The sequence below is a fragment of the Nicotiana tomentosiformis genome, chromosome 7, assembly GCF_000390325.3.
Source record: "Nicotiana tomentosiformis chromosome 7, ASM39032v3, whole genome shotgun sequence".
Taxonomy (NCBI): Eukaryota; Viridiplantae; Streptophyta; class Magnoliopsida; order Solanales; family Solanaceae; genus Nicotiana; species Nicotiana tomentosiformis.
This window is the reverse complement of record NC_090818.1, coordinates 1,601,693-1,624,091: the sequence shown is the minus strand read 5'-3', so window position 1 is coordinate 1,624,091 and position 22,399 is coordinate 1,601,693. Positions and strand designations below refer to the sequence as shown.

Here is a 22,399-nt window from a genome sequence, read left to right as displayed (position 1 = left end):
ACTGCATATTTACTTTGGGACTACAGACGTATTCCGAGAGATCCTTCAGCACTGCATATTTACTTTGGGACTACGGACGTATTTTCGGAGATCCCCAAGCACTGCATATTTACTTTAGGACTACAGACGTATTCTGGGAGATCCCCCATGTACTGCATATTCATTCGGAACTATGGGACGGTATCCCGGGAGATTCCCCATTGTGTTTACTTTGCTCTGAGCCGAGGGCTCCCTTAACTGTTAAATTTTCGAAAATCTCTTTAACTGTGTCACCATAAATTTTACTTATATCTTTTACTGTTTAATTTATTATATTTACTCCGGTAGGGCCTTGACCTGACCTCGTCACTACTCGACCGAGGTTATGCTTGGCACTTACTGGGTACCATTGTGGTGTACTCATGCCCTTCCCTGCACATGTTTTCGTGTGCAGATCCAGGTGCGAGCTATCAGCCTCGGGGTTAGTACGTGATGCTGATTCTAGGAGACTTCAAGGTACTTCTGCTTGCGTCCGCAGATCTTTGGAGTCCCCTTCGACTCCCTTGCATAGAAACTTTCTTTATTATCTTCAGACTTTTGTATAGATCTACATAGATTATAGCAGCTTGTGACTTAGTGATATTCCGGGTCTTGGGAAATTATTTTGTATATGCCGAGTGGTACTACTCTTGGCTATTTATAATATGTTGTTTATCTTTAAAATATTGTATTTCTTTATATTTTTTGCAATATTAGGCTTACCTAGTCGTAAAGACTAGGTGCCATCACGACACCTTACGGAGGGATAATTTGGGTCGTGACAAGTTGGTTTCAGAGCTCTAGGTTCATAGGAGTCGCGAGTCACAAGCCGGTTTATTAGAGTCTTCGGGAGGCTATGTAATTGTTAAGAACAATCATATTTCTTTGATTTCCTTGTCGTGCGAGTTATTGACACAAAAAAAAATTCTAAGATTCTATTATATTCTTTCACACAGATGGCGAGGACCCGCAATGGGAGGACCAACAATTAGGCACTCGAGCTCCCTGCCAGAGCCGCCAGAGGCCGGGGTCGGGGTAGAGGACGACCACGCGGTGCAGCCCGAGCACCTGCGAGAGCTGCGTCAGAGGAGCCCCCAGCAGCTCCAACTGGAGGGCCAGCACCGGAGATCCTTATTGCTACTCTAGCCCTCCAGGAGACTTTAGCTCAGTTCTTGAGCATGTTCAACACTCTGGCTTAGGCTGGACTATTTCCGATAGCTCCCGCTACATCTCAGGCCAGGGGAGGGGCACAGACTCCCGCAGCCCGCACTCCTGAGCAGAGGGTCCAGGTTGATCAGGCCCTAGAGTATATTCCTATGCCCCCAGTGGCTCCGGTTCAGCATGAGATCAGGGTAGCTGCTTCTGAGGCAGAGCAGCTCAGACTTGAGAGGTACAAGAAGTACCACCCACCTACTTTCAGCGGACTAGCTTCAGATGATGCTCTGGGTTTTCTTGAGGAGTGTCATCGTATTCTCCGCACTATGGGCATTGTGGAGACGAGTGGGGTTTCTTTCACCACTTTCCAGCTGAAGGGAGCAGCATATCAGTGGTGGCGTGCCTATGAGCTGAGTAGTCTGGACGAGGCAGCCTCACTCACTTGGACTCAGTTTTCAGAGATGTTCTTGCGTTAGTATGTTCTTCAGAGCCTCAGGGATGCTTGGCGCGCAGAGTTTGAGCAGTTGCGTCAGGGTGCTATGACTGTGTCGGAGTATGTAGTCCGTTTCAGTGAGTTAGCTCGCCATGCGCCGGCTCTGGTTGCTACAGTCAGAGAGAGGGTTCGTCGCTTCACTGAGGTACTCCACCCCAGTATTCGGACCAGTATGGCCAGGGAGTTGGAGATGGACATCACTTATCAGCAGGCAGTGAGCATTGCCAGGAGAGTGGAGGGCATGTTTGCCCGGGACAGAGAGGAGAGAGAGGCCAAGAGGTCTCGAGAGACTGGTCATTATTTAGGAGCTCGTGCACCAGCAGCACGCTATGGTAGGGGTTTTGTGAGTCGCCCTGTTCATTCAGCTCTTCCAGCAGCCAGCGGTGTTCCAGCTCCTCCTAGACCTCAAGAGCCCTATTATGCACCGCCAGTATCCAGTATGCCTCCTACTCGAGGTGCTATTACCGGCCAGTCCAGCAGGCCAGGTCCGAGTCAGTCTCAGCCGCCGCGTCCTCCGAGAGGTTGTTTTGAGTGTGGTGACACTCGTCACCTGGTTAGAGATTGCCCCAGAGCCAGGAGGGGTGCACCTCCACAGACTTATCAGCCTCCACGTGCTCCACCGGGTCCTCCGGCCATTCTTCCAGCACCAGCTGCCACCCCACCTCCTCAGCCAGCTCGAGGTGGAGGTCGGGGAGGTCGAGGTCGCCCTAGAGGGGAGGCCAGGCCAGGTACTATGCCCTTCCAGCCCGTTCAGAGGTCGTTGCTTCAGATTCAGTCATCACAGGTATTGTCCCTGTCTGTCATAGGGATGCATCAGTATTATTTGACCCAGGCTCTACGTATTCATATGTGTCTTCTTATTTTGCTCCACATTTGGGGATATCTCGGGATTCTTTGAGTTCCCCTGTTTATGTATCTACTCCTGTGGGAGATTCTCTCATTGTGGACCACGTATATCGATCGTGTTTGATTGCTCTTAGTGGTTTTGAGACCAGAGCCGATTTATTATTACTCAGTATGGTAGATTTTGATGTTATCTTGGGCATGGACTGGTTGTCACCTCATTATGCTATTCTTGATTGTCACGCTAAGACCGTGACGCTGGCTATGCCAGGTTTGCCGAGATTATAGTGGAGAGGTACCTTAGAGTATACTCCCCGCAGAGTTATTTCATTTATTAAGGCTCAGCGAATGGTTGAGAAGGGGTGTGATGCGTATTTGGCCTATGTGAGAGACGTCAGAATTGATACCCCTACAGTCGAGTCAGTTCCAGTAGTGAGGGACTTTCCATATGTGTTTCCAGCTGATCTTCCGGGTATGCCGCCCGATAGAGATATTGATTTCGGCATTGATTTGTTGCCGGGCACTCAGCCCATTTCTATTCCTTCCTACCGTATGGCTCCTCCTGATTTGAAGGAGTTGAAGGAGCAGTTGCAGGAGTTGCTTGATAAGGGTTTCATCAGGCCCAGTGTATCACCTTGGGGTGCTCCGATCTTATTTGTGAAGAAGAAGGATGGTTCTATGCGTATGTGTATTGATTATCGGCAGGTGAATAAGGTTACAGTGAAGAACATGTATCATTTGCCTCACTCTGATGATTTATTTGATCAGTTACAGGGTGCCAGGGTGTTTTCCAAGATTGACTTGCGTTCTAGCTATCATCAGTTGAAGATTCGGGAGCCGGATATCCCGAAAACTTCTTTCAGGACCAGATATGGTCACTATGAGTTTCTTGTCATGTCATTTGGGCTGACCAATGCCCCATCAACCTTTATGCATTTGATGCACAGTGTATTCCGGCCTTATCTTGATTCCTTCGTCATTGTGTTTATTGACGACATCCTGGTATATTCCCGGTCTCGGGAAGATCATGAAAAGCACCTGATGACCGTGCTTCAGACTTTGAGGGAGAAGAGGTTGTATGAAAAATTTTCTAAGTGTGAATTCTGGCTTGATTCAGTGGCATTCTTGGGCCACATAGTGTCTTGTGATGGGATCAAGGTAGATCCGAAGAAGGTGGAGGCAGTGCAGAGTTGGCCTAGACCGTCATCAGCTATGGAGATCCGCAGTTTCCTTGGTTTGGCGGGGTATTACCGTCGCTTTGTGGAGGAATTTTCATCCATTGCAGCACCTATGACCAGGCTGACCCAGAAGGGTGCTCCGTTCAGGTGGACCGAGGAGTGTGAGCAGAGCTTTCAGAAGCTCAAGACAGCTTTGACTACAGCCCCAGTATTAGTATTGCCTACAGGTTCGTGGTCCTACACTGTCTATTGTGATGCCTCGAGGATTGGCCTTGGAGCGGTATTGATGCAGGACGGTACGGTGATTGCCTACGTGTCTAGACAGTTGAAGGTGCGTGAGAAGAATTATCCAGTTCATGATCTCGAGTTAGCAGCTATTGTTCACGCCCTGAAGATCTGGCGTCATTATTTGTACGGTGTTCCCTATGAGATTTACACTGATCACCGAAATTTGTAGTACTTGTCCAGGCAGAAGGACCTTAATTTGCGTCAGCGGAGGTGGTTGGAGCTACTTAAAGACTATGATATCACTATATTATACCACCCGGGGAAGGCCAATGTAGTGGACGACACCTTGAGTCGCCAGGCAGAGAGTTTGGGGAGTTTGGCATATCTTCTAGTAGCTGAGAGGCCCTTAGCCTTGGATGTTCAGGCCTTAGCCAGTCAGTTCGTGAGATTGGATATTTCAGAGCCTAGCCGGGTATTAGCTTGTGTGGTTGCTCGGTCTTCTCTTTATGACCGTATCAGGGAGCGCCAGTATGATGATCCTCATCTTCTAGTTCTTCAGGACAGGGTTCGGCGAGGTGATGCCAGAGATGTGACTATTGGTGATGACGGTGTGATGAGGATGCAGGGCCGGATCTGTGTGCCCAATGTAGATGGGCTTCGGGAGTTGATTCTCGAGGAGGCCCACAGCTCGCGGTACTCCATTCATCCCGGTGCCGCGAAGATGTACCAGGATTTGAGACAACACTACTGGTGGAGGAGGATGAAGAAGGATATAGTTGGGTTTGTGGCCAAGTGTCTCAACTGTCAGCAAGTCAAATATGAGCACCAGAGGCCGGGTGGATTACTTCAGAGGTTAGAGATCCCAGAGTGGAAGTGGGAGCGGATCACCATGGACTTTGTAGTTGGACTTCCACGGACTTTGAGAAGGTTCGATGCTATTTGGGTGATCGTGGATCGGCTGACCAAGTCAGCTCATTTTATTCCAGTGTTGACCACTTATTCTTCTGAGAGGTTGGCTGAGATTTATATCAGAGAGATTGTCCGCCTTCATGGTATTCCAGTATCCATCATTTCAGACAGAGGTACACAGTTCACATCCCGGTTTTGGAGAGCCGTACAGCAGGAGTTGGGTACTAGGGTGGAGCTGAGCACAACCTTTCACCCTCAGACGGACGGGCAGTCCGAGCGCACAATTCAGATTCTTGAGGATATGCTCCGTGCCTGTGTGATGGAGTTCGGAGGGTCATGGGACCGATACTTGCCACTTGCAGAGTTCGCTTACAACAACAGTTACCAGTCCAGCATTCAGATGGCACCGTATGAGGCTTTGTATGGTAGGCGATGCCGGTCCCTAGTGGGATGGTTTGAGCCGGGCGAGGCCCGATTTTTGGGTACAGATTTGGTCCAGGATGCCCTGGATAAGGTGAAGGTGATTCAGGAGAGACTTCGCACATCCCAGTCCAGGCAGAACAGTTATGCATACCGTAAGGTTTGTGATTTGGCATTTATGGTTGGTGAGCGGGTCTTGCTTCGGGTATCGCCTATGAAGGGTGTCATGAGGTTCGGGAAGAAGGGCAAGCTGAGCCCGAGGTTCATTGGTCCTTTTGAGATATTGCGGCGAGTTGGGGAGGTTGCTTATGAGCTTGCCTTGCCTCCCAGCCTAGCAGGAGTTCACCCGGTATTCCACGTGTCTATGCTCCGGAAGTATCACGGTGATCCGACTCATGTATTGGATTTCAGCTCAGTCCAGTTGGACAAAGATCTATCTTATGTTGAGGAGCTAGTAGCCATTTTGGACAGGCAGGTCAGAAAGCTCAGGTCAAAGAATATTGCTTCAGTAAAGGTCCAGTGGAGGGGTCAGCCGGTCGAGGAGGCGACTTGGGAGACCGAGCAGGATATGCGCAGCCAGTACCCTCATCTTTTCACAGTTTCAGGTATGTCTTTATACTCGTTCGAGGACGAATGATTGTTTTAAGAGGGGGAGGATGTAATGACCTGGCCGGTCGTTTTGAGAGTAATAGCCTCGATCCCCTATTAACTGCTTTTCCCAAATCCTTTTCTGCTATTGTGACTTGTCGGGATGATTGGTTTTGAGTTTCGGAGTGTTTTGGGACACTTAGTCCCTAAATGAGAGCTTAAGCCTTAGAATTTGGACCGTAGTCGGAACTGTGTGAAGACGACTCCGGAATGGAATTCTGTCGGTTCTGTTAGCTCCGTTAGCTGATTTTGGATTTAGAAGCGTGTCCGAATTGTGTTTTGGAGGTTCGTAGCTCATTTGGGTTTGAAATGGCGAAAGTCGAATTTTTGGAGTTTTGGGACGGTAGTGGAATTTTTGATATCAAGGTCTCAGAAGTTGGAGTAGGTCCGTAATATTGATTATGACTTGTGCACAAAATTTGAGGTCAATCGGACATGATTTGATAGGTTTTGGCATCGATTGTAGAATTTTGAAGTTTCAAGTTCTTTAAGTTTGAATTGGAGGGTGATTCGTGATTTTAGCATTGTTTGATGGGATTTGAGAGCTCGACTAAGTTCGTATGGTGTTTTAGGATTGGTTGGTATGTTTGGTCGAGATCTCGGGAGTGTTTCGGATGCTCAACGAGTCATCTTTGGACTTAGAGAAGTGGCAGATTTCTGGTGTTTTATTGCAGAAAAATCCTTCATCGCGTTCGTGAGAGGTGCCTCGCAATCGCGTAGAGCATCTGGGAAAGGCAGCAAAGTTGTTCTTCGCGTTCGCGATGTTGTTCCCGCATTCGCGAAGGTGTGGGACCTTAAGCCTACGCGTTTGCGATATGGTCCTCGCGTTCGCGTAGAGGAACGGGGTAGAGGAATCTTCGGGCATTAAGCCTACGCGTTCGCGAAGAGGTTCTTGCGTTCGCTAAGGGTCCGTCAGAGGAAGGTACGCGTTCGCGAGAAGTCCCCTCGCGTTCGCGAAGGATAAATTTTGGGCCAGTGGAAGATTGTTCATCGCGTTCGCGATCGTGATGTCGCGTTCGCGAAGAAGAACGCACCTGGGCAGAATTTAAGGTTAAAAAACGACGGTTGAGTTCATAACACAAAATTTTGATTGAGAGCTCGGTAGAAGGCGAAATTTGGAGAGATTTTCGGAGGAAGTTTTTGGGTAATGATTCCTAACTCCTTTATGGTTATATTTCACTAATCTATGGTTGATTTCATCGTTTAATTTTGGATTTTGGGTGAAAAATTAAGAAAGATTCTTAGGCCGAATTTTGGGGTTTTGATCGAGATTTTGGTATCGGATTTGAGCAATTTTGGTACGAGTAAACTCGTGAGTGAATGAGTGTTCGTATTTTGTGACTTTTACTCGATTTCGAGACGTGGGCCCGGGGGTGACGTTTTGGGCATTTTTCCTAATTTCACGCTTTAGCTTCGAATTAATTAGCTAAATTAGTTACTCGTAGTTATATTTACATTATGCAATTTATTTGAATAGATTCGGGCCATTTGGAGTCGGATACTCGTGGCAAGAACGTGTTATCGAGGTGATTTGAGCGGTTCGAGGTAAGTGGCTTGCCTAACCTTGTGTTGGGGACTTCCTCCTTAGGATATCTTGATATTATTTGGTGTGTAGGCACCGTGTACGTGAGGTGACGAGTACGTACACGGGCTATTATTGCAAAAAATCATGTTTATCCTTTTTAAATCATAAATTGCTTCTCTTATTAAATTGTACTAATATGTTTAATTGTGTAGTTTAGACTAAAAAGCATGCTTACGTATTTTAACTGCCTATTTGACATTCTGTGCGCCATGCTTAGTTAAATTCCTATTTTCTTGTCTGTGTTCAGTATAAACTGTATAACTCGATGCCATACCTGCCATTTCATTTTGCGTTGCATATTTACTTTGGTACTACAAACGTATTTCGGGAGATACTCCAGCACTGCATATTTACTTTGGGACTACGGACGTATTCCGGGAGATCCCCCAGCACTGCATATTTAGTTTGGGACTACGGACGTATTCCGGGAGATCCCCCATGTACTGCATATTCATTCGAAACTACGGGACGGTATCTCGAGAGATTCCCCATTGTGTTTACTTTGTTCTGAGCCGAGGGCTCCCTTAACTGTTAAATTTTCGAAAATCTCTTTAACTGTGTTACCATAAATTTTACCTATATCTTTTACTATTTAATTTATTATATTTACTCCGATAGGGCCTTGACCTGACCTCGTCACTACTCGATCGAGGTTAGGCTTGGCACTTAGTGGGTACCATTGTGGTGTACTCATGCCCTTCCCTGCACATGTTTTCGTGTGCAGATCCAGGTGCGAGCTATCAGCCTCGGGGTTAGTACGTGCTGCTGATTCTAGGAGACTTCAAGGTACTTCTGCTTGCGTCCGCAAATCTTCGGAGCCCCCTTCTACTCCTTCGCCTAGAGACTTTCTTTATTATCTTCAGACTTTTGTATAGAGCTACATAGATTATAGTAGCTTGTGACTTAGTGATATTTCAGGTCTTGGAAAATTATTTTGTATATGCCGAGTGGTACTACTCTTGGCTATTTATAATATGTTGTTTATCTTTAAAATATTGTGTTTCTTTATATTTTTTGCAATATTAGATTTACCTAGTCGTAAAGACTAGGTGCCATCATGACACCTTACGGAGGGATAATGTAGGTGGTGACACGAGCCTTTACCATACAATTTTGAAAGCACCTCGAGCATCAAGAATGCTATTCCAGTATATACTACAAGTATTTGGCAATTTGTTTGTCAGTAATATATTTAATACAACTTTAGTTTGTTATGCAGACACCCAAACAATTATTCTAGAGGAAAAAGGTATCACAACGCTCCAAAAACAACACCAGAAAATAGCAGGAAAACAACTTGCGATAGGTTCATAATAATTCATTTAAAACAAAGTACCAAGCGATATAGGTTAGTACCACCCTCATTACCATCACTACCTTAGTTTTTCGCAACACCAATATAACCATATCTGTAAATTTATTATTATAAGAACTAAACCATCCATATTATATTGCCATATCAGAAAGACACATGCAACACGAAAAAGAAAAAGAATAGACTCGTATGAAGTGGATTTCTTTTAATTTTTGTTTTCATCTGGAATGTGAGCAAAACACATGAACCGTACAAAGTGATGAGAGTGAGAGAGATTAGCAAGAAAAAAGTGTGATGGCTAAAATTTAAAATATATTGCAAAAAAGATTGCAATATATTAGGACGCCTGAATAAGAAGAGCTGCGTATTACCTTCCCATTGATTAGGCAAGACCGTTTTTATATTAAATGTTGCAACGGTTCCAGAATTTTTTGGAACAAACATGACCTTTGACCTTTGAGAACAAATTGTAATTAGAAAACATAAATGAGAAACAATGGGAAGAAATTCAAAAAAATCAGGAAAAAAATAAATATGAAAGCTGGCTATACAAGGATGTCATATCAATTGGCCAATTTCCAACTTTATACTATATAGATATAGATTTATCTATAAAAAAAAAACAATACCTTTTATAACTAAAATCAGACTTTCACATTAAAAAATAAAACAAAAATTACATAAAATCTTCTAAAGACAAATGATTATGTGATTTTTCTTCTATTATTAAAGGACCTAAGATTCAAACTCAAAATGAGAAGTCTCACAAAGAAGTAGAAAGAGACAATGACTGTTCCCTGGTAAGTCACAAAAAAGTGTAATTTCACCCTCTATCCCTCCCCCTCCTCCCCGCTCCATATCAATAACCATCCGGGAAAGATAATCCTATAAATATTACCAAGTATTATTAACTTTACCAGTATTTCTTTTTTCATATATATTCATAACCATTCGCAGAAGACCAACATCATATGAATACCAAAAAAAGCAAGTGCACACTAAACCCAGGAAAAAAATTGGGATTCTGTTGTATGATAATCTATCAAACACAAAAGAACAAAATTAATCGAAACCATCAGTAATAGCAATATCTTAACTACATATAATTATACATCCTAATTTTAAATTTTAAATTAAATAGCAAAAATCTCTACGAAAGATTCTACACTACCGGACAAATTGAAAGGGATGAAATAAATGTATGACATTTGAAAATGATTAAAATTGGGAGATGTGGATATGCTTTTAGATCCTCTTCAGAACTGTTTTTCTTTTCTTCTTCTTTTTTTTAAAACTTTTTTTTTTTGGGTGATGAGACTTTTGGGCTTTATAGTTGATATTGATATTTGATAGAAAAATGTATGTGAGTGTCACGATCCCAAATTTCCTCCGTAGGATGTTGTGATGGCACCTACTCTCTAAGACTAAGTAAGCCTAGTAATGCGGAATAAAAATAGAAATCTGAAACTTTACATAATTATAACTCCCAAAACCTGGTAAAAATAAGTCACAAGCTTCTAAGGATTTATCCTCAATGTCTCTATATAACAGAGTCTAAGAAAATAAGGAAGCAACATAACAATAATAGAAGGGGACTCCGGAGTCTGCGGACGCTGGCAGATATACCTCGAAGTCTCCGTGCACAGGTACTCACTAATGTCTGGACTGGTAAGAAGTACATAGATCTGCACAAAATAAATGTGCAGAAGCATAGTATGAGTACACCACAACGGTACCCAGTAAGTGCCAAGCCTAACCTCGGTAGAGTGGTAACGAGGTCAGGTCAGGTCCTACTGAAAAATAATAATAAATGGCATGGTAAAATATTTTACAATATAATAAAATAAAATGACAATGGAAATGAATCAAGTAGTAGGTCACCATTTAATTACACAAATAATGGCAAATAATACCTCGTGAAATAAAACAGAATTTCTTTTCAACTTTAAGAAAAATCACAACAAAAACAAAGGCAACTACAACCATAAATCAATATCAACAAGGGAACTCCCGAGATACCGCCTCGTAGTCCCAAGTCAAAATAAATTCACAATATCTCATTTTTCTTATCTCACCGCGGGAGCCTTCACAATTTATTTTAAAGAAATCATTTTTTTTTTTGAAATAGCATCCCGCGTTTTAGCCATCCTTTTCACACCGCATGACTTGTAGTAGTTTTCCTACTAGCCACGCGTATCAAGCCACTCTTATCTCACCGCATGCGTTTCAATACCCAGACCTTATACCACCGCATGCGTATCAATATCACAATATGTACCTCAAGTGCTCAAATAATTTAACTTGCCAAAATAATTCAACAATAATATTTTTCCACAATAAAGAGCTCACGGCTCATGCCAAAATAAATCATCAATAATATTTTTCCACAATAAAGAGCTCACGGCTCCATCACAATGAGTACGAAAATCTTATAAAAAAATGTCAAATACTACACATCAATAATATTTAATTTAAAGAAAATCAACCTTCAAATAATGCACAGAATAAAAAAAACCAAGTTCCAACTAAACAGGTAAAACAATTAGCAGGAAAAAGGTCAAGCAAATTTAAAGTATAAACATTTAAATCAATGATGAAGAATATAACAAGGTAAAATTATTTAATTGATATGCAACAACGATCTACACAATTTAAAGACATAATCTTTCACATTTAGCTTGTGTACACACTCATTACCTCGTGTACATGACTTTCAACACATTTCAATACCAATCCTAGGGGAAATTTCTCTCACGCTGTGAACACTTAATTTTTTACCACATCCCAAATTTTATACTACTTTAGTATAAATATTTCTTTTAGGTCTAATCTTGATATTTTAAACTTTTATCTTACTCTTAATAGGTTTTATCTAAGAAAAATAAAAATTACAAAAAACAAATTTCATATACGCTATGGTATTGTTTTTAGTGTCATTAGATTGTATGTAAATATTTTATTTTTCTTATATATATATTTGTTAGTTTAGAGTTAGTTAATTAATATTTTTATCTTAGAGTGCCACGAGCCTCATCTTATGTGCCACGAAAGAGCCTCGTTGCATTTTAGTTCTAACATAGGGTATGACATTCCCTAGTAGCATCCTAGAGTGCCACGAGCCTCATCTTATTGCCAAACACAGGGTACTACATCCCCTGGTCATATTTTAGTACCAACATAGGGTACGACATTCCCTAATAGCATCTCAGAGAGCCACGAGCCTCATCTAATTGCCAAACACAGGGTACTACATCCCCTGGTTATATTTTAGTGCCAACATAGGGTACGACATTCCCTAGTAGCATCTTAGAGTGCCACGAGCCTCATCTTATTGCTAACACAAGGTACTACATCCCTTGGCTACATTACTTATTGCCAACATAGGGTACGACATTCCCTAGTAGCATCTCAAAGCGCCACAAACCTCATTTTATTGCCAACATAGGGTACGACATTCCCTATTAGCATCTCAGAGTACCATGAGCCTCATCTTATTGTCAACACTGGGTACAACATTCCCTGGTTGCCTTCCTTCTTGTTAACATAGGGTACGACATCCCTATTATTATAAAAAAAAAAAAAGACAATAAGAAGATACCCATTTTGTTTTTCAATTCTTTATTCAGCAATAGCAAAGATAGTTTAATGTATTTTCTATAACTTACAAAATACTTCCTAGTGCAAACTGAGGCAGAAAAGTTTTGTTCATTTTGTCTATTTCTGATGGCTTGCAGGTTTTTCTACAAAGTACGGATTGTATGTGCAAAAATAAGATTCCAGCTCTCGCTAGAGAAAGTGAAATGTTTGATCTCAATACCAGCCGAACCATCTTTGACATAACGCATGCAGAAACATAGAGTCTCAAGATCCATCTTCTCATCATAGGATCAAGAAACAAGTTGCGAGAATATTTCATGATTTGTTACATCGAGAGCTTGAAGTTCAGTCTAAAGTCAATGGGGGAAGCAAGTCAAGAATCAAGACAAGACTTCAAATAGCATTAAGATAGGTATTTTGTAACTTTTAGATTTCAAGAGTATGTAATTTTCTTTTCATTTTGATGTAATAGTTGGAACGGCGGATCGGAACCTCGATGGAACTTCACTCGACTCCCCCTCTAAGCATAATCCATCACTCTTCTTCCACTTGAACTACACGTGACTTGATTCCCTTATAACTCCGGATATGTAGGCTGCCTAAAACCAAGGCTCGGTCACATACCTTTCTTTTATCTTCTTGTCTTTTTTAAATAATAGTGAGGTCAAAAATCAGTCACATTGTTCATTTTCTTTGCCTGAAAACTCTTCATGTTTCCAAGCAAAGAAGAGCATGCTGTGAATACCTAATTTTTGACCACATCCCAAATTTTATTCTACTTTAGTGTAAATATTTCTTTTAGGTCTAATCTTGATATTTTAAACTTTTATCTTACTCTTAATAGGTTTTATCTAAGAAAAATAAAAATTACAAAAAACAAATTTCATATACGCTATGGTATTGTTTTAGTGTCATTAGATTGTATGTAAATATTTCATTTTTCTTATATATATATATTTGTTAGTCTAGAGTTAGTTAATTAATATTTTTGTCTTAGTATTTTTATTGAATTTTACTTCTAAAAGAAAAAAAAACTAAAATTTGAAAAATTTGAAGCATCCGTAACTTTTCCAAAGTTGGGTAACAAATTTTATCTCAAAAAAAAAAAAAAGATTTCAATCATTCCATGATCCCCACTCCCACACGACACAATGCACACATAGTGCAGTACTCACATTTTTTCTCCACAACTCACACATTGTAATATATAATACATTCATGTTTTAGCATTGAGGGAGGAAAAAAAAAAGGGGAGGAGGATTGACTTTTAGCATTTTCGAGGAGGAAAGAAACGGGCTTCTTTGGGAGAATGCTAAAAAGCAACCTGATAAGGAAAAAAATCCAGCAGTTAAGAGAAAACGACACTTTTCTTCTTTTAGAGCAAAACGTAGGCTTGAAGAGATAGTTATTCGGTGGAGTTGCTCCGTTTGGAGTCGGAGATTCAGATTTTAAGTTCGCGAACTCAAACGAGAAGATTATAGTTGTTACCTTTCCTCTTTGAAAGTTTCATAAAAGGTAACAATTAAGTTCTTCTGCTAGTTTAATGTAACGTATTATTGAATATATGATGTTAGTTCATGAAATTTAATTGTTCCTTTACTTTCCTTTATATTTTAAGTGATGTCTGTTTCTTCTTCTCTTCTTATTGTTAATGTATGTATGCTTTGCAATTTATATTTTTTTATGTTCCTAACTTTTAAATTTTAATTCGAATCTATTATCTTGCCATAATTTTCATGAAAATTTTAAATCATAGTTAAATTAAAAAAAAACGTTTAAAGTGGGTCAAGACAATACTTCTTGGGTTAAGTCCTAGTTAATATGTGAGTCCATTCATACCAGTTCTAGTTATTGTCTTTATTTTGGTAATTCTTTGCAAATCTGTTATGTCCTTATTCTTTATTTAGGATTAAAACTTTTTTCCCTTCTCCCTCGAACTAGCATCCTGGTAACTAAGTTAGTGATAAGTTTGGTGTAATTTAGTTTTACTTACTTTGAGTAGTTTTAGAATTGGCTCATATAATTTATGGTAGGCAGATTACTTGGATGTGGTTAGGATCCCATTAGTTCAAAAAAAAATAAAGTTAGTATAAAGTTACATGTTCGTACAATTGAATCTTAACGCAAGCATCATTCTAGTTCATTTATTTATATTTTAATATGGTGTTTAATTAAATAACTCAAATTCCATGTAGCAGTACCCAAAAGCATAAATCCAAAATATTCTGATAATTCTTTGGTTTTTTTAATTGTGTTAAGATTTTTTTTAATTAAGTAAAATATTTTCATTAGTTTGGTTCTACCACATGGTTAAATATTTTTTCTTAATTATGTTTACATTTTAAAACTACAAAATACATGTTATATTTAGTCATTCATTTTGTTTTAGATAATATAGTTATTAATATGTGCTTGAGATTTAGTTGGATTGTGTTTTCATCATTTGAATTTATTCTTGGTTGGATATAATGTCTGCATTGCCAAAGGGTTCATATTTAATTAGATAAGAAGTGATAACACTGGGATCTTTAGTTCATTTATATAACTTTATTGTGTTATTAATCTTTGAGCATGTCATTTTATTTCATGTTAATTTGCCCTGTGTTGGAATCAATATAGCTCATTAGTAAGTGGAACAATAAGGGGAATAAATCTGAGTTTAGAGTTAACTAAAAAAGTGAGACTAAATGTTACTTCGGGCTTATTCCATCAGTTAAACAAGTAGAAGCGCAAATAATTGTGAGGGAGCTAAATGAGCCATAAACTAATTCAAGATTCGTTCCAATAAGTAAATAAAATAAAATAAAATATAGAAATAAATATCTCAGATCTAAAAAGATAAATAAATGAAATACTTTGAATATGCTAGTATGCTTTAGGCACGTGTTAATCAATTGAATCATCGTGATTATGTATACGTTCGCGTGACATAATTACGATTCCCAAAACTAATACCAAGGTATGTGTTCACGCAACTTTGGGCGAAACAATCTTAAAAATAATAAAGTGTTATTAATTGTGTACACGTACGCGTGACATGATTCATGACACACCAAACAAAACGAATACACGTACGCATGATTCGTTTTGAGATAATTCAATAATTACAAATAATCAAGTAATTAAAAGCGGTAAGAGGAAAAATGCATGTGGGTTCTAAAAGTACGTAATTAAACAAACAAACTAAGCCAGGTATGATTAAAAGCGACCGTGCTAAAATCACGGAACCAGGGAATGCCTAACACCTTCTCCCTGGTTAACAAAATTCCTTACTCGGTCTTCTGGTTTTCGCGGACTTTAAAACAGAATCAAATTTCCTCGATTTGGGATTTAATGTAAACCGGTGACTTGGGACACCATATAATTATAAATAATTCCATTTCGATTAATATCACTTTAATTGGAAAAACTCCCCTTCTTTCCTTTGGCACCATTTCCCCTGGAATGTGACAGCTCTGGCGACTCTGCTGGGGAACAGAACCCAGAATCTCTGGTTCAGGGTTCAGAATTCGAGCTTGTAATGTGATATATACTTGGCTTTATTGATTTGATGTTATTACTGTATTTTTGGGTCTAATGTGCTAATTACCGCTTTGATATTATTTGAACTGTATTAAATTGTCTTCTTACGCCTTCCTTCTGAGTCTTCTGAATTTATGGTGCACACGTGCGTGTGGCCAAATTTTCGGTTAGAATTCATACCAATTAGAACGAGGCTGGGTCAGTAATTAGGCCGGGTAGACTTTCGTGCTCCCGGTACATTGCTCTCATCTCGGCTCGAGTTGTCCGCTTGGGTAAGCCATGTCTAGAACATACCCCCTGGTTCAAACCTAGAATAACATAGCCTCATGCCGTATCCCTAGTAGGTACATTTATTTGCATCACGTGCATTTGACTTTAAGGACTCAACACATGGGTTGGGTCCGTTTAGGACAGATGTACCCGAAATTACAAGACCATCCTGATGCATCTTATGTGCTACTTGTGCATTATGTTTGATTTGGTTTGTGCATGTTGACCGGTTTCTAAAATAAATATAAAAATATTGAGGGAAAACCAGAAAGAAAAAAATATGAGGGAGAAAATGTAATGACCCAACCGGTCATTTTTAACTTTTAGAACCCCGTTCCCTAAAATAAAACTTCTTATAGGTGCTTGTAATGATTTATGACTTGCGTGGATGGTTGGTTCGGGATTTGGAAGTGTTTGGGGTGAAACTAGAATACTTGGTTCCTTAAGATTGGCCTTAAAGTGCTAAGTTTGACTTCGGTCAACTTTTTGTGAAAACGACCCCGGAATAGAATTTTGATGATTCCAACAGTTCCGTATGGTGATTTTGGACTTAGGAGCGTGTTCGGAATTTTATTTGGAAGTCCAAGAACTTAAGTTTGGAAGTTTGACCGATGAGTTGACTTTTTGATAGCGGAGTCGGAATCTAGTTCCGAAAATTTTCATAGCTCCGTTATGTAACTTATGACTCGTGTGTAAAATTTGAGGTCAATTGGAGTTGATTTGATAGGTTCCGGCATTGAATGTAGAAGTTGAAAACTCTTAGTTTCATTAAGCTTGAATTGGGGTATGATTCATGGTTTTAGCATTGTTTGATGTGATTTAGAGGTTCGACTAAGTTCGTATGATGTTTTAGGACTTGTTGGTATATTTGGTTGAGGTCTCGAGGGCCTCGGATGAGTTTCGGATGGTTAACGGATCAAAAATTTGAGTAAAAAGGCTGCTGCAATTTTTCCTCTTTTATTGGACATTCTGGGCTGTGATCGAGCCCAGATATCGAGCCCAGGTATCAAGCCCAGATATTGAGCCCACGATCGAGCCCTGAGTCAAAGCCAGGGACGAGACTCAGTATCGAAGCCTCGATCGAAGGCAAGGCTCGAGGGCATGATCTAAGGCAAGGCTCGAGGGCATGATCGAAGGTAAGGCTCGAGGGAATGATCGAAGGTAAGGCTCGAGGACTAGGATCGAGACCCAAGCTCGATGCCCTGAGCGAAGGCCCAACCTCGATGCCCTGAGCGAAGGCACAACCTCGATGCCCTGATCGAAGGCACATGTTCGATGCCCTGATCGAGGCCATGACCGAGGTCCAGGCTCGAGCCTGTGATCGAAGCCGCGGTCGAAGCCGCAGTCGAGGCCCAGTTCCGAAGGCTGCTGGGCAATTTTATAAAAAGAGAACATTCGTCCCATTTGCCATTTTTGGCGAACTTGAGCTTGAGTAGAGGCGACTTTTGACAGATTTTCAAGGGAAAAACATTGGGGTAAGTAAGTCTAACTCGGATTTGGTCTACATATACAAGTGTATTATTGTTTTTCACAATTTAATTAGTGTTTTGAGATTTGGAAAAGTTTAGAAATCTCATAGAAACAAAATTTTGAGATTTCGGTATCGATTCGGAGTCGGATTTGAGTGAAACTGGTATAGTTGGATTCGTAATTGAATGGGTTGTCGGATTTCATAACTTTCGCCGGATTTCGAGATGTGGGCCCCGCGAGCAAATTTTTAATTAATTTCATTTTTATTAAAAATGTAGTATTTCCTTATAGAATTTATTTCCTATAATTTTAGTGATTGTATCGAATTATTTTGGCTAGATTCGAGCCAGACAGAGTTGGATAATCGTGAAAAAGGTAAAATTGTGGATTAAATTGGAGCAAGACGAGGTAAGTCTCTTGTCTAACCTTGTGAGGGGGGGTGTGTGGGGGCTATGTACGCACGTGGTGACGAGAGTCCGTGCGTAGCTACTATTAATGCTAAAGTCCGGGTAGTTTAGGACACAGAGCATGCCTTACTTGTGTAAATTGTATTCTTTGATTTATTTATATTAATTGATATCTATATGAATATATTGTGAATTGTTAGATAAAGATATTAAAGGATGAAAATCTCATAGGCTTGATTGTCTGATTTAATCAATTAATTGTTAAAAGAAATTGTTCTCGTCCCAAATTCATCTTATAATAAATACACTCTCCTTCCGGAGGCACATCAGAAAATGTCCTCCATTCTTGTGGAGCGGGCCGAACGCCTTGGCAGGATAGATGCATCTATGGATCGCGCCGCACGTCCCTCGGTAGTGTACACGACACTCTGGATCGGGCCATACGTCCTCGGCAGAAATTGTACTTAATAATAATAATTACACGATACTTTAATAATTTATTTCAACTTGTGAAGCTAAGTAATAAATTGGAAAATCCTTGGAATTTAATGAATTATTATTCTTGCTTGTTTAGGAATTAATTGTTACTCTTGTAAATGAGATTTAATTGATAAATTAGAATTTATTTAAATTGAAGAAATTTAATTAATATATTGAGAATTGTTATATTTGAAGAAATTTGATTATTTCTGCTGATTAAACAAATTATTGTAAATTCTGTAAACCATGCTGATTTAAATATTCTAGTTATATTTCAGTTATTATTATTGACCCATAGTGAGTGTCAAAGTCGGCAATCTCGTCTCTACCACTTCGAGATTAGGCTTGATACTTACTGGGTACACGTTGTTTACGTACTCATACTACACTTGCTGTACTTTTTGTGCAGGATCTGAGACAGGTACTAGTGAAGGACCTATCATCACATATCCATGTCATCCCGAGGCATCGTGGTGAGCTGCCTTTCAGAGCCGTTCTGCAACTACCAATGTCTCTTCTTATATTTATATTCTGTCTATTTCATTTCAGACAGTATTTGGAGTTTTGTATAATCTACTAGATGCTCATGCACTTGTGATACCGGGTCTTGGCACACACATTAGAAGAAGTTGGTATTTTATTATTTTCTTGGAATAAAAGTTTAATCAATGTACGTTTGACTTATTAGTTGGCTTGCCTAGATATAGTGTTGGGCGCCATCACGACCTATAGGTGAAATTGGATCGTGACAGAAAATTTACCCGATTTTCGAAAATCTCAGTATTTACCCAAAAAATGCCTGAATGTTTCAAAATAAAAAGTGTCATCCTATTACTGAAATATTTACTATCTGATTCTTACCGGATGTGAGATACGTAGGCAACCTTCATAGGGTTCGGCCCCATTTTTATAAAATAACTTTAAAAAAAAATGTGTCTAGTGGTTCTTTTAATCAAAAAACAAATAAGTAGACCCAGCTTCGGTTAATCCCAAATCGTTCCTGTCAGAATAGCCTTAGAACATCTTCAAAATTGTTGAAGGGCTGTTCTCGCAAGAATAGACGTGTCTGTCAATTAGGAATCACTTTTACCATAATGCCCTTCCCCCAGCCCTAAAGCTATCCTTGAAAGTAAGAAGGGTCCATAGTTGCAAAAATTACCACCCTTTCTTCGGTCACAATTGCAAAAATAGCCCCCCTTCTCGTTGATTTTTCTTAAAATTGAGTTATTTACAAAAGATTGTTTGCAAAAGGAGTGCATTGGTTCTGTCTCTTGAGACTAGTGTCAACCCTAACCTTAACCACCCACAGGTACAAAATGAGCACTGTCTAGAACACACCATTCACAGTTGTAGACGAGGCTCCACTTCAGCTTCAGATGTGGTGGTATGATTTAGGAGAAGATGGTCAGAAATGGGTCACCAAGCACCTGGGAGCCCTCACAGATATTATAAAAATTAAACCACGGGACGATTTGATTGAGGCACTAGTGACTTTTTGGGACCCTGTTCACAATGTCTTTCGCTTCTTCGATTTTGAGTTAACTCCCACTTTAGAAGAGATAGCTGGATATTCCGGGTTTGGCAGGGATTTGAGAAACCAGGAGCTCATATTCCCGAGGGCTCTTTCTGTACACCGATTCTTTGATCTTCTGAACATCAGTAAGCAAATTAGAAAGACCAACGTAGTCGAAGGGTGTTGTTCTTTCTACTTCCTGTACTCTAGGTTCGAGCAGCCAAATGGGTTGGAAATGCATGAAAAGGGCCTTAACAACAAGCAGAACAAAGACACATGGCAGATTCATCGTCGCTTCGCCTTCATAGTGGCATTTCTGGGAATTATGGTCTTTCCAAACGAGGAGCAGACAATTGATACCCGCATAGCCAGGGTTGTACATGTCCTCACTACCAAAGAACATCACACTCTTGCCCCGATCATTCTATCAGACATTTATCGGGCGTTGACTTTGTGCAAGTCTGGGGCAAAATTCTTTGAAGGGTGCAATATTTTGTTACAAATGTGGTTGATTGAGCATCTCCGACATCTCCCCAAGTTCATGAGCTATGGTCCAAGCAAGGATAATTTCATTGAGAGTTACGAAGAAAGAGTAAAAGATAACAACTCTCCAGAAGGGGTGGAAGCCTGGATATCCCACCTAAGATCTTTAAATGCAAGTCAAATTGAGTGGACTTTGGGATGGCTCCCGGTAAGAGAGGTGATACACATGTCGGCCCTAAAAAGTTATTTGCTGTTGTTTGGTTTGAGAAGTGTCCAGCCGTATGCGCCACACAGAGTTCTAAGACAGCTAGGAAGGTACCAAGTAGTACCTAAGGATGAATATTTGAGTGTGCAAGTGATTGAGCTACACCCCGAAGCTTTAATCCAGCAAATTTGGAATGGTTGTCGCTACTTGAAAGATGATACTCAGGTGCCAGATCCTGCGAGAGGTGAGGTAGATCCGGGTTTTGCTATATGGTTTGGGAAGAGGTCTCGCGTGGATGATGTGCCAGAGCCCAAAAGGCCCACAAAAGGCCGCATGTTCAAGCCTTTGATGATAAAATCCAAGAACGGTTGGCTTGGGGTGAACGGGAAAAAGGATACAAAACAACTATTCATGCCTTAGAGGAAAGGCTGAGAAACCTCAATTTTGAGAAAGACTTGTAAGAACAAGAAGCCGAAGGGGAAAAGAAGAGTCTGATCCGCAGAAATGAAGCCCTTCGTGCTCAACTTCAACAGATGAAGAAAGCCTCTGAAGTGCCAGTGAGAAGTTGGATAGACCAGAAAACTATTGCCAATCTGATGGAAAAGGTGCAAGATTATGATTCCCTCTTGACAAAGACTGAAAAGGCGTTGGACAAAGCCAAGGAAAAGATCATACAGTTAAATGAGAAGGCCGAATCAAGTAAGGATCGCCAAGTAACAAAATTTGAAGAAGAGAGGGCTCAATTCGAGAGAGAGAGAGAGAGAGAGAGAGAAGGCCCATTGGGTACGTTCAGAAGCTCAGCTCCATGCACAGTTGGAAGAAATGAGAAGGTACAATAGAGAATACCAGCATGCAGATTTTGATAGGGAGATGGCTCAGGCGAGACTCAAGCATGCTAGACTTCGGGCTCAGTTGGAATCAGCCTTAGATCATGAGGGCCATATAAGGGAGATAGCCACCGCTCGCCAGCAGCAGTTACAAGATCGAGATCAGAATTTCCAGTACTTCAAAGAGCAAGTCCATAATTTGGCTGTTTATACCGCTCAAAGTTATGTGAACTGCCAAGGGATGGATTATGAGAAGTTTTTGGAGCATGCACCTATTTTTGCCCGTCATCTTGCAGCAAAGTTAGAAAGGATGTACCATACATTAGGGGGTCAACCAAGGCAAGCCCCACCATGAGCAAATGTTCCAGTGTTTGAAAGCAAGAAAATTGTGGAGTTGAAATATAGTCGTAGTTATTAGAACTTTTCATGTAGTAGTGTTTTAGTTTGAGTCATTGTTGAATCTTTAAAATCGCTGTCTTTTAGTCTTGTCAGAGTCTGGTAAGTCATTTTCAATGTAATGTCCTTTCTGTTATTGTATTATTTCATTTTGTTAAAAATAAAATACTATTATTGTTTTCCCCTAAACTACGTAATGGTCTGATTCATGCGGCGTCATGATACGTAGGCAATCCTCATCGGATGCGATCATAACTATAATTAATCTTAAAAAAATGAAAAAAAAGGCGTTAAATTCAAGATGAAAATAAACTAATAAATCAATAAGCCGGGATGAAGCATAAAGCCTTCCAAGATCATTTTAGAAATGAAAATGGCATTAGGTGCATGACATATAATGTGTGATTAATATCTGCAAAATGCCTAACTCTAACACG

The 22,399-nt window shown here is 40.3% G+C and overlaps 1 protein-coding gene across 1 annotated transcript; it reads left to right on the top strand.

The window, feature by feature from the left end:
- The first annotated feature begins 19,914 nt into the window (after positions 1-19,914).
- On the top strand, positions 19,915-21,159 carry LOC138895077 (uncharacterized). The gene has a single exon (XM_070179808.1). The coding sequence runs from the start codon at positions 19,915-19,917 to the stop codon at positions 21,157-21,159; it is 1,245 nt and encodes a 414-aa protein (XP_070035909.1).
- The last annotated feature ends 1,240 nt before the right edge of the window (positions 21,160-22,399 follow it).